Below are 13,368 nucleotides of genomic sequence, written 5' to 3' on the forward strand. Positions count from 1 at the left end.
GGACGCCTGACCGTCCCAGTCTGCGCTGTGGTGCGGTTGACTGGGTCAGCTGGAAACGCGCCTTTAATCTTTCCACTCATTACGGCTGATGGAGAAAGCTTTGAATCATGGGACGTGTTTGGAAAATGACCAGCGCTTAAAGAACGCTCCTTTGAGGCCGGTAGAGGAGATAATATTCCTATTTTTTTAGCCTACACACGGGTGGTCATCTACAGTCTCAGGTCAAGTCAAAGGACACAACTGACCTACTACCAAACTGACCGATCCACTGACTTAAAGAGTTTATCAAAGGTCAGGAGACTGACCAGGCCATACAAGCGCGCTAAGCTTCTGTTTAAGAAACCAGTGCTGAGCTCTTAACCCTGCCAGGCACCTACACGGACACACGATTGGCTGTGTGACTGTAGGGGGAGGGACAGTGACAAACAGGGTTCCTTGTCGGTGGGGGTGGGGGCAGCGACATGAGAGACGAGCTCCAAGTGGCTCTGGTTTCAGTACAAAGATGTGCAGTCAGGTTCATTGGAGATACTAAACTTGTGTGTGTGTGTGTGTGCCCTGCAATGGACTGTCGCCCTGTCCAGGGTGTTTCTGTGTGCCTTGCGCCCATTGAGAACAAGAATAGGCTCCATCAACAACCCTGATTAAGATAAGTGGTTCAGAAAGTGAGTAAATGAGTGTTTCACTGTTGTTTCTGCTGCCTTCTAGTCATCCTGCAACTCATTTTTAATTGCTGGCTTATGGTCAAGCTGGGAATAGTCCTTGCTGCTGCAGTTACAGCCTGTAGGGGGCGAGTGACAGTCGGAGGGAAGGCATGGGGGCTGTTAGCAGGTATGTTAGCGTTTCTATTGTTTATTTTATTGTTTTGGTTCACGACTCGGGCCGTGCAGGAGGATCAGCAGTCAGGCTGCAGGGTGGTACGATATTATCCAAGCTTTATCAGTCAGTCTCAGAGGACAGAAAATCGTTTCCAGCCTGAGCGACAAGCATCTGAGACTTGATGTCGAGGGAGAAAAACAAACCTGGAGAACAAAAAACAATCCAAACACACAAACGCATTCACATCTGAGAACCGTTTACAGAAGGGTAACGGTTTCCTCTCATTTCCCTCCCAATCGAGTCATATCCAAATCACCTCACTCCTGACAGGAGAGCAGAGATGTTCACAAGTCACAAAATACGAGTCCGAGTCGAGTCACGAGTCAATATAATAAACACAAAACATATATTAGAAATGTGGTGTAGAAATAAACAAATAATCTGTAAGTTCAGATAAAAACAACAACAGATTAGCGAGTGTATTTAGCCGTTTTACTTCGTGCCTTTTCTTTCCTCCTCATTGTGTAAATGAATGTAATTTCCATAACAAGAAGGTTCCAGTTAAAAGCTTAAACTGATACGTTTTGTTTTCATTACAGAACAAAAGCGCTTGATAAATCACGACACAGCGGCCAAAATCCCAAACACAGCAAAACAATCATAACCGCTGCTTACCTGAGCTTCTGTTCTTCCAGATGCTATTACATTTATAAGCGTGTGTCCCATTAGGAATAGAATCTGTTATTTTGTAAATGTGCTTATAATTAAAAACCTTTTCCCGGTCGTGAAGTAAAACAGGAAGTCGTTAGAAAGCCGACCGAGCGTTTCATTACCACGTCATCTGTGTGACGCAAACTGAATAAATGCAAATAACAGCGTTTCTTACTAACAATTACAATCAGAAGCTCTGATTGGTTCAGAAAGCGATTCTTTCAACCATTAGCGCCGATTCTGTAGGAGCGTTCCGTTCACCCCAGTTGTTCCTGTGAAGTGCACTACGTAAAGTATTCCACTATTTTAAGTAGGGAGCGACGCTTCATTACTACGCCGGAAGCTGGCTGGAACATTTACACATTGCGTGCGCTACACATTTACACATTACGACCAAAACGGGTTAACTGTCACACGTAACTAATGTTAATATATGCTGACGCTAGAGACTCTTGTTGTTTAGGAGTAATTTTTTGCGAGTCATGAGTCAAGTCTAAGTCATTTCAAACGAGTCTGAGTCGAGTCTGAAGTCGCTGTGTGTGCATGCAGACTCGAGTCCCCATCTCTGCAGAAGAGGACCGTGACCTATAATCACACCCTAACAGGGTTCATACGGAGATCTGTATCGCGCACGGAGAGTCTGTGTCTGTGTAAGCGCCATCGAACAGCCAGCAGAGGTCGCAACCGCTTCCTAAATCGGACCAGCCATTCGTTGTCCCTCCTTATTTATCCGGGCTTGGGACCAGCACTGAGAGTGACTGACAAGTGCACCTCCCAGAGGCTAGGTTGTTCAGCCAATCGATACCCCCCACAGCCCACTGACAAAGCCAATCATGTCTGTGTAGACGCCCACCTGGCTGATAACACCAGATCTCAGCGGTAGTGGGCTAGCATGATCCAGCTGCTCTTTTAACCGGGGTCCAAATACTTTTGATTGACAAATGTATTGATCTGTAGGCTCAGAGCGCAGGGTCAGCCATTGTACGGCACCCCTGGAGCAGACAGGGTTAAGGGCCTTGCTCAAGGACCCAACAATGGCTGCAAAGCAGAGTGGGGATTTGAACCGACAATCTTCCGATTAATAGCCCAAAGCTCTACCCACTAGGCTACCACTGTTCCAGTGTCTTAAAATGATTGGCAGGTAATCACATCACTTACTCAACTGCGAGCCAGTCAGGCCTTTTCATTCAACATCAGTGAGCCCACATTCCCACAGACACACTCCAAAATCTTGTGGAAAGTCTGGGGGGAGGGGGACCAACAAGCTTGGAGTCAGGTGTCCATATACTTCTGGTCATATATTTATGTATAACTACAAAATTGAAATGAATAACAGCATGTCAGAGTGATGCTGATGAATAAGAGACTGAACTCTCCACAGACGGGGGTGGAGTGGGAGGTACGCAGATGGGTTTCTGGGAGAAAATGACTGGAACAAGGTGCTAAATACCAGAGCGGAGCGGAGGCTGCTCCGTACGCACGAGGAGACCCCGTCCCAAATAATTAGAGCTCCTAATGCGATAGAATTTCTCATGCGCTTGTGCCTCCGACGGGTCACTCAGCTTAACCCACTGTTTATGGGAATGCCATTCTCTGCATATGATCCCTGACTTCATGTACCGACTGGAGGCACGGCCATCTTGGGTAACCTCATGAAAAATTATAGGCCTCATATCACGAAGGCAAAAACACTAGATGGCCAAACGTATGTGGACACCCCTCATAATTACTGAATCCAGGTGTTTCACCTGGAAAGTGAGGTAAAGACGTGGTTAGATGGGTCTGGTGGAGGAACTCCAGCGTCCTGCACAGAGCCCTGACTTCAACCCTATTAAACAAATCGGGGATGCATTGGAATACCAACTGTGAGCCAGGCCTTCTAAATCCATGACCTCAAACCTATTAAACACATTAGGGATGCATTGGAATATCAACTGTGAGCCAGGCCTCCTAAATCCATGACCTCAACCCTATTAAACACATTAGGGATGCACTGGAATACCAACTGTGAGCCAGGCCTTCTAAATCCATGACCTCAACCCTATAAACACATTAGGGATGCATTGGAATATCAACTGTGAGCCAGGCCTTCTAAATCCATGACCTCAACCCTATAAACACATTAGGGATGCATTGGAATACCAACTGTGAGCCAGGCCTTCTAAATCCATGACCTCAACCCTATTAAACACATTAGGGATGCATTGGAATATCAACTGTGAGCCAGGCCTTCTAAATCCATGACCTCAACCCTATTAAACACATTAGGGATGCATTGGAATATCAACTGTGAGCCAGGCCTTCTAAATCCATGACCTCAACCCTATAAACACATTAGGGACGCATTGGAATATCAACTGTGAGCCAGGCCTCCTAAATCTATGACCTCAACCCTATAAACACATTAGGGATGCATTGGAATACCAACTGTGAGCCAGGCCTCCTAAATCTATGACCTCAACCCTATAAACACATTAGGGATGCATTGGAATATCAACTGTGAGCCAGGCCTCCTAAATCCATGACCTCAACCCTATAAACACATTAGGGACGCATTGGAATATCAACTGTGAGCCAGGCCTCCTAAATCTATGACCTCAACCCTATAAACACATTAGGGATGCATTGGAATATCAACTGTGAGCCAGGCCTTCTAAATCCATGACCTCAACCCTATAAACACATTAGGGATGCATTGGAATATCAACTGTGAGCCAGGCCTTCTAAATCCATGACCTCAACCCTATAAACACATTAGGGATGCATTGGAATACCAACTGTGAGCCAGGCCTTCTAAATCCATGACCTCAACCCTATTAAACACATTAGGGATGCATTGGAATATCAACTGTGAGCCAGGCCTTCTAAATCCATGACCTCAACCCTATAAACACATTAGAGATGCATTGGAATATCAACTGTGAGCCAGGCCTTCTAAATCCATGACCTCAAACCTATTAAACACATTAGGGATGCATTGGAATACCAACTGTGAGCCAGGCCTTCTAAATCCATGACCCCAACCCTATTAAACACATTAGGGATGCATTGGAATACCAACTGTGAGCCAGGCCTTCTAAATCCATGACCTCAACCCTATAAACACATTAGGGACGCATTGGAATATCAACTGTGAGCCAGGCCTCCTAAATCTATGACCTCAACCCTATAAACACATTAGGGATGCATTGGAATACCAACTGTGAGCCAGGCCTCCTAAATCTATGACCTCAACCCTATAAACACATTAGGGATGCATTGGAATATCAACTGTGAGCCAGGCCTCCTAAATCCATGACCTCAACCCTATAAACACATTAGGGACGCATTGGAATATCAACTGTGAGCCAGGCCTCCTAAATCTATGACCTCAACCCTATAAACACATTAGGGATGCATTGGAATATCAACTGTGAGCCAGGCCTTCTAAATCCATGACCCCAACCCTATAAACACATTAGAGATGCATTGGAATACCAACTGTGAGCCAGGCCTCCTAAATCCATGACCTCAACCCTATAAACACATTAGGGATGCATTGGAATACCAACTGTGAGCCAGGCCTCCTAAATCCATGACCTCAAACCTATTAAACACATTAGGGATGCATTGGAATACCAACTGTGAGCCAGGCCTTCTAAATCCATGACCTCAACCCTATAAACACATTAGGGATGCATTGGAATACCAACTGTGAGCCAGGCCTCCTAAATCCATGACCTCAACCCTATAAACACATTAGGGATGCATTGGAATATCAACTGTGAGCCAGGCCTCCTAAATCCATGACCTCAAACCTATTAAACACATTAGGGATGCATTGGAATACCAACTGTGAGCCAGGCCTCCTAAATCCATGACCTCAACCCTATAAACACATTAGGGACGCATTGGAATATCAACTGTGAGCCAGGCCTCCTAAATCTATGACCTCAACCCTATAAACACATTAGGGATGCATTGGAATATCAACTGTGAGCCAGGCCTTCTAAATCCATGACCCCAACCCTATAAACACATTAGAGATGCATTGGAATATCAACTGTGAGCCAGGCCTTCTAAATCCATGACCTCAACCCTATAAACACATTAGGGATGCATTGGAATACCAACTGTGAGCCAGGCCTCCTAAATCCATGACCTCAAACCTATTAAACACATTAGGGATGCATTGGAATACCAACTGTGAGCCAGGCCTTCTAAATCCATGACCTCAACCCTATTAAACACATTAGGGATGCATTGGAATATCAACTGTGAGCCAGGCCTTCTAAATCCATGACCTCAACCCTATTAAACACATTAGGGATGCATTGGAATATCAACTGTGAGCCAGGCCTTCTAAATCCATGACCCCAACCCTATAAACACATTAGGGACGCATTGGAATATCAACTGTGAGCCAGGCCTCCTAAATCTATGACCTCAACCCTATAAACACATTAGGGATGCATTGGAATACCAACTGTGAACCAGGCCTCCTAAATCTATGACCTCAACCCTATAAACACATTAGGGATGCATTGGAATATCAACTGTGAGCCAGGCCTTCTAAATCCATGACCCCAACCCTATAAACACATTAGGGATGCATTGGAATATCAACTGTGAGCCAGGCCTTCTAAATCCATGACCCCAACCCTATAAACACATTAGGGATGCATTGGAATATCAACTGTGAGCCAGGCCTTCTAAATCCATGACCCCAACCCTATAAACACATTAGGGATGCATTGGAATATCAACTGTGAGCCAGGCCTTCTAAATCCATGACCCCAACCCTATAAACACATTAGGGATGCATTGGAATACCAACTGTGAACCAGGCCTCCTAAATCTATGACCTCAACCCTATAAACACATTAGGGATGCATTGGAATATCAACTGTGAGCCAGGCCTTCTAAATCCATGACCCCAACCCTATAAACACATTAGGGATGCATTGGAATATCAACTGTGAGCCAGGCCTTCTAAATCCATGACCCCAACCCTATAAACACATTAGGGATGCATTGGAATATCAACTGTGAGCCAGGCCTTCTAAATCCATGACCTCAACCCTATAAACACATTAGGGATGCATTGGAATATCAACTGTGAGCCAGGCCTTCTAAATCCATGACCCCAACCCTATAAACACATTAGGGATGCATTGGAATATCAACTGTGAGCCAGGCCTTCTAAATCCATGACCCCAACCCTATAAACACATTAGGGATGCATTGGAATATCAACTGTGAGCCAGGCCTTCTAAATCCATGACCCCAACCCTATAAACACATTAGGGATGCATTGGAATATCAACTGTGAGCCAGGCCTTCTAAATCCATGACCCCAACCCTATAAACACATTAGGGATGCATTGGAATATCAACCGTGAGCCAGGCCTTCTAAATCCATGACCCCAACCCTATAAACACATTAGGGATGCATTGGAATATCAACTGTGAGCCAGGCCTTCTAAATCCATGACCTCAACCCTATAAACACATTAGGGATGCATTGGAATATCAACTGTGAGCCAGGCCTTCTAAATCCATGACCCCAACCCTATAAACACATTAGGGATGCATTGGAATATCAACTGTGAGCCAGGCCTTCTAAATCCATGACCTCAACCCTATAAACACATTAGGGATGCATTGGAATATCAACTGTGAGCCAGGCCTTCTAAATCCATGACCTCAACCCTATAAACACATTAGAGATGCATTGGAATATCAACCGTGAGCCAGGCCTTCTAAATCCATGACCCCAACCCTATAAACACATTAGGGATGCATTGGAATATCAACTGTGAGCCAGGCCTTCTAAATCCATGACCTCAACCCTATAAACACATTAGGGATGCATTGGAATATCAACTGTGAGCCAGGCCTTCTAAATCCATGACCCCAACCCTATAAACACATTAGGGATGCATTGGAATATCAACTGTGAGCCAGGCCTTCTAAATCCATGACCTCAACCCTATAAACACATTAGGGATGCATTGGAATATCAACTGTGAGCCAGGCCTTCTAAATCCATGACCCCAACCCTATAAACACATTAGGGATGCATTGGAATATCAACTGTGAGCCAGGCCTTCTAAATCCATGACCTCAACCCTATAAACACATTAGGGATGCATTGGAATATCAACTGTGAGCCAGGCCTTCTAAATCCATGACCTCAACCCTATTAAACACATTAGGGATGCATTGGAATATCAACTGTGAGCCAGGCCTTCTAAATCCATGACCTCAACCCTATAAACACATTAGGGATGCATTGGAATATCAACTGTGAGCCAGGCCTTCTAAATCTATGACCTCAACCCTATAAACACATTAGGGATGCATTGGAATATCAACTGTGAGCCAGGCCTTCTAAATCCATGACCTCAACCCTATAAACACATTAGAGATGCATTGGAATATCAACCGTGAGCCAGGCCTTCTAAATCCATGACCCCAACCCTATAAACACATTAGGGATGCATTGGAATATCAACTGTGAGCCAGGCCTTCTAAATCCATGACCTCAACCCTATAAACACATTAGGGATGCATTGGAATATCAACTGTGAGCCAGGCCTTCTAAATCCATGACCTCAACCCTATAAACACATTAGGGATGCATTGGAATATCAACTGTGAGCCAGGCCTTCTAAATCCATGACCTCAACCCTATTAAACACATTAGGGATGCATTGGAATATCAACTGTGAGCCAGGCCTTCTAAATCCATGACCTCAACCCTATAAACACATTAGGGATGCATTGGAATATCAACTGTGAGCCAGGCCTTCTAAATCTATGACCTCAACCCTATAAACACATTAGGGATGCATTGGAATATCAACTGTGAGCCAGGCCTTCTAAATCCATGACCTCAACCCTATAAACACATTAGAGATGCATTGGAATATCAACCGTGAGCCAGGCCTTCTAAATCCATGACCCCAACCCTATAAACACATTAGGGATGCATTGGAATATCAACTGTGAGCCAGGCCTTCTAAATCCATGACCCCAACCCTATAAACACATTAGGGATGCATTGGAATATCAACTGTGAGCCAGGCCTTCTAAATCCATGACCCCAACCCTATAAACACATTAGGGATGCATTGGAATATCAACTGTGAGCCAGGCCTTCTAAATCCATGACCTCAACCCTATAAACACATTAGGGATGCATTGGAATATCAACTGTGAGCCAGGCCTTCTAAATCCATGACCTCAACCCTATAAACACATTAGAGATGCATTGGAATATCAACCGTGAGCCAGGCCTTCTAAATCCATGACCCCAACCCTATAAACACATTAGGGATGCATTGGAATATCAACTGTGAGCCAGGCCTTCTAAATCCATGACCTCAACCCTATAAACACATTAGGGATGCATTGGAATATCAACTGTGAGCCAGGCCTTCTAAATCCATGACCCCAACCCTATAAACACATTAGGGATGCATTGGAATATCAACTGTGAGCCAGGCCTTCTAAATCCATGACCTCAACCCTATAAACACATTAGGGATGCATTGGAATATCAACTGTGAGCCAGGCCTTCTAAATCCATGACCCCAACCCTATAAACACATTAGGGATGCATTGGAATATCAACTGTGAGCCAGGCCTTCTAAATCCATGACCTCAACCCTATTAAACACATTAGGGATGCATTGGAATATCAACTGTGAGCCAGGCCTTCTAAATCCATGACCTCAACCCTATAAACACATTAGGGATGCATTGGAATATCAACTGTGAGCCAGGCCTTCTAAATCTATGACCTCAACCCTATAAACACATTAGGGATGCATTGGAATATCAACTGTGAGCCAGGCCTTCTAAATCCATGACCTCAACCCTATAAACACATTAGAGATGCATTGGAATATCAACCGTGAGCCAGGCCTTCTAAATCCATGACCCCAACCCTATAAACACATTAGGGATGCATTGGAATATCAACTGTGAGCCAGGCCTTCTAAATCCATGACCCCAACCCTATAAACACATTAGGGATGCATTGGAATATCAACCGTGAGCCAGGCCTCCTAAATCCATGAATGGGCACAAATTCCCACAGACACACTTCTAGCTCAGGAGTCCACATACACGATATGACCAAAAGTATCTGGACACCTGAGCATGAGAAGAACGGTTTTAAAACAGAGTGACGCCACTTTTCCGAGGAGACTCTGAAGTACGTCTGTGGGAATTTGCGCCCGCTCAGTTGATGTTCCGGTTCGTCCCAGAGGTCAGGACTCCCGACACGTCCGTGATTGTTTCTCTCCGTCGATAAAGCGGCGTTATTATTTATAGAAATAATCGCCCCTCCCGAACCGAACCCAGCAGCTGAGCGGGAGGCGTGCGCGCCCCTCTCGGGGGGCGTCGTTAAATTTGAGACACGCCGCAGTCCCGGTCCCAGACAATCTGGAGACAGGCAGGGGACGTCTGACGCGCCACATTTATACCCCCGCTGCAGGCTGCTCGCTATAATTAACCTTAAGGTAAACAGTTCAGGGCATGCGGTGCTAACGGAGATATCGGTCTCACACACACACACACACACACACACACACACACCCACACACCCACACCCACACACACACACACACACACACACACACACACACACACACACCCACGTGGAACAGAAATGCGCTTTAACTGGTTTCTGTGAGGTGCGTTTATCTGTAAACTGGTTCATATGGGTCGGCTGGAGGCTGGGGTCAGGTGCACACCAAGCGAATTCCAAAAAAAGTTGGGACGGTAGGATTTTAAGACATCCATTATCGTTCACTTGAACTGTATTCGGGGTATTCGGGGTATTCCTGCCTTGCGCCCAGTGTTTCCTGACGGAACCGGGTCCTCCGCGACCCTGACCAGGATAAAGCAGATGATGGAAATAAAATAAAGGTACAAGATACACTGTATGGAGAAAAGTATTGGGACGCCCCTTTTAATGATTAAAACCCTGTGTTTAAGGCAAAGCAAATGCCAATAGATGGCACAAATCATTTAAATGAAGGAAATATATGATTCCGACTGTGCAGGAACAGTTTAACAGTTTAGGGAAGGACCTTTCCTGTTCTGGCTCAGTTTAAAGAAACTACAGTGTCCTGACCTCAGCACCACTCAACAGCTCTGGGATGAACCGGAACATCAACCAGCATTAGATGGGTTTAGTGCGGAGGAACTCCAGCGTCCCGCACAGAGCCATGACTTCAATCCTATTAAACACGTTAGGGATGAATCGGAATATCAACTGTGAGCCAGGCCTCCTAAATCCATGACCTCAACCCTATTAAACATGTTAGGGATGCATTGGGAACATCAACCAGCATAACCGCCCAGTCATACAAATCAGATCTTTTGACCGAATGGGCACAAATTCCCACAGACATACTTGTCAGAAGAGCGGCTGTTGTTCTATTTTAATAGCATTGTCAAGTGTCCAAATACTTTTGGCATCAAATCCAAATCAGCAAGATCTCCGGTGCCTTCAAACCGCTCAATTTAGGACCATGAACGGTTCCACATCTGCACTATAACAGCTTCTCTGGATGGAGATTTTATGCCCCGAGTTAGGACCTCGTTTTGGGGTAAACACCGCACCTTTAACCCCGTCACCCCCCTGAGCACAAACCTCCATTTGTACCCCACATAACCAGAAGAACTGGTTTACCGTGTGTGCGCTTACTGTCGTGGTTTCCCCGGGACAGGCGCGATCTCGTCCGGGCAGTTTGGGGTTACCCCTGTGGGACACGTGTATGTGCACGCGCGCCCCTTCGCCGGCCGAGCCGATTGGTCTCGCGTTCGTCATGTGACACGTAATCCCAGCGTTTGAGAAGGGCACCTCCAGGGAGACGCTCCTCTGCAAGCCTCGGCGTGGACCCGTTTCCTGCTGCGCGCTCGATTTGCCCATGGCGGGGCAGGTGTGGTGTCTCTTCTCCGTCAGCACCTTTCCTGTAGGGAGCGAGCACGTGGAGGTGCTACGGAGCAGCTTGGGGTTGCGCTTGCCCGGTTTGCACTTAGCCTCCTCGGATTTGTCGGCGGGTTTCGCTGCGCTTCCTTTGCCGGGGGGCAGCGGGGGCTGATTGGCACAGTGCACCAGAACGCTCGAGTGCTTTTCGGATTGTTCTGGCCTCTTCGGCGGATCCGTCGGAGCGCTGACCTGCAGCATCGGCCTGGCGTCCCTGAACTCGGCGGCCGGGCAGCCGGTCTTGGAGAGTCTTAAGCCGTTCACGGCCGACGCCACGGAACCCTTGAGGTCGTCTTGTGATGCGTCCGTGGTCGACAGCTGCAGCTGGTGCGAGGTCTGAAAGGAACTCCGGGTGGACGGAGGGACCAGGGGGGGCGCCACAGGACTGACCGGCGAGGCCGGCGGCGTGTTGCTAGGACTGCGAGGGAAAATGACCAACGACGAGCATCGGCGTAAAGGAGTTTTGGTCTTCCTGTGGCAAACGGATCTGTCAAGAACAGCCTTGCGTTCGGGGAGCTCCGACTCGAATATGCTGCTGCTGCTGCAGTACCCGACGTCACTGGCGGTGCTGCTGTTGCACGACCCCGCGTCCGAGCCACCCCCCGGGTCCATTTCCTCCCCGCCGCCGTCGGCGTCCACGATCTGCCTGCCGCCGGACTGTAGGGAAATCTGCAGCACGCTCTTCTTGTTGGCTTTGGGTACAAAAAACGCCGTGTGCCGCTGAAGACTGCCATAATCTGGCGACAAAGGTGGCAGACCGAGAGCTACCCCCGGGGTCGGCTTCATGTGAAACGAACCGGTGGGAGTCAGGCCCTCGGCGTGGCTCCGGCCCGGTAATCCAAGCTCTCCGCCGTCCTCGAACCCATGGTTACAGCTCTCAGACAGGGGGTCGGTGTTGCTTCTCCTCGAGGTGAAATGAAGACGCAAGCGCTGCGCCATTCAGCCGAACCCGTTCGAGTCCGGGAGGACTAGCGGGGCATGGTGAAAATCGCGACACGAAACAGAAGACGAGAAGCGGGGAAGCAACTGCTCCGGATCCGACGCTATGATTACAATAATTAGCGCCAGCACATAGCCAAAATAGCTCCGGTGACAAGTTGCATTCCTCGTGAGGTTCCTCTGACGCTAATGACCAATGCAGGTCAAATATTCTGCACAGCCTATAGCGCACCTCCTTTCCACGGGGCAAACTCCCCAGGTGGTCCTTCTCCGTAAGGAGCTGAAACAGATTCCGGGCCCAGAGTTTCCCGGAGGCGACTCCTACACCAGCTCGGTCCCCCTCCTTTCTCCCAAACACGCTCCTCCACATGCAGACCTCCAGTCGTGCTTTAACCGTCTGACACTTTCTGCAGCTTTGCAAGACCAGATCCACAGCAGGGGGGGCATTCCCAACCCGCCCCCTTCCCATATACCCGACTTCTGGTCACACCTCTAAAAAAAAACATCGAGCTTCTGCGCCCCGAGTGCCAGCCTGGCACCGTGTCTGTGCCAGTTAGAACATTCTGTTGCATTCAGCAACACCTCGGCTTCTGGTGGTTCCCGCAGACCCGCAGCCCGCTTGTATTTTTACCCACGCTGGGGGTAGAGTTACAGCAAATAAAGCGGAACGGCTTTCAGATAGAACTCTGTATCAAACTGAGCATCGGGTTTCCTAAACTCTGAGGGTGTGGAAATAGTTTGGAAGCGAGTCGTATATTATAAAGTCATCTGCAAAACTAAATCTGAATGCATTTTATTCTGGGGTGTTTTTAATGAATTCTAAAGCGGTATTTAATCGTGGCACATCATGTGGGCACCAGTTATGTTTGGTGCGACCGCCAGTCAACACAAAAGGCACTTTCATTCATTTTATGTCA

At 47.3% G+C, this 13,368-nt stretch overlaps 1 protein-coding gene across 2 annotated transcripts in view; it reads right to left on the bottom strand.

Moving 5' to 3' along the window:
• Window positions 1-13,368, bottom strand: part of nedd4a (NEDD4 E3 ubiquitin protein ligase a) — a 68,698-nt gene that overhangs the window by 26,455 nt on the left and 28,875 nt on the right. Inside the window, exon 1 of one of the 2 annotated variants that reach the window (XM_063004873.1) lies at window positions 11,231-12,451. The exons of the other annotated variant lie outside the window; for it this stretch is intronic. Coding sequence (XP_062860943.1) covers window positions 11,231-12,451 — 1,221 coding nt within the window. Of the gene's footprint in view, window positions 1-11,230; window positions 12,452-13,368 lie in introns of those variants that run through there. 2 annotated transcript variants of the gene reach the window in all.

Source organism: Trichomycterus rosablanca, chromosome 11, assembly GCF_030014385.1.
Source record: "Trichomycterus rosablanca isolate fTriRos1 chromosome 11, fTriRos1.hap1, whole genome shotgun sequence".
In the NCBI taxonomy this organism is placed as follows: Eukaryota; Metazoa; Chordata; class Actinopteri; order Siluriformes; family Trichomycteridae; genus Trichomycterus; species Trichomycterus rosablanca.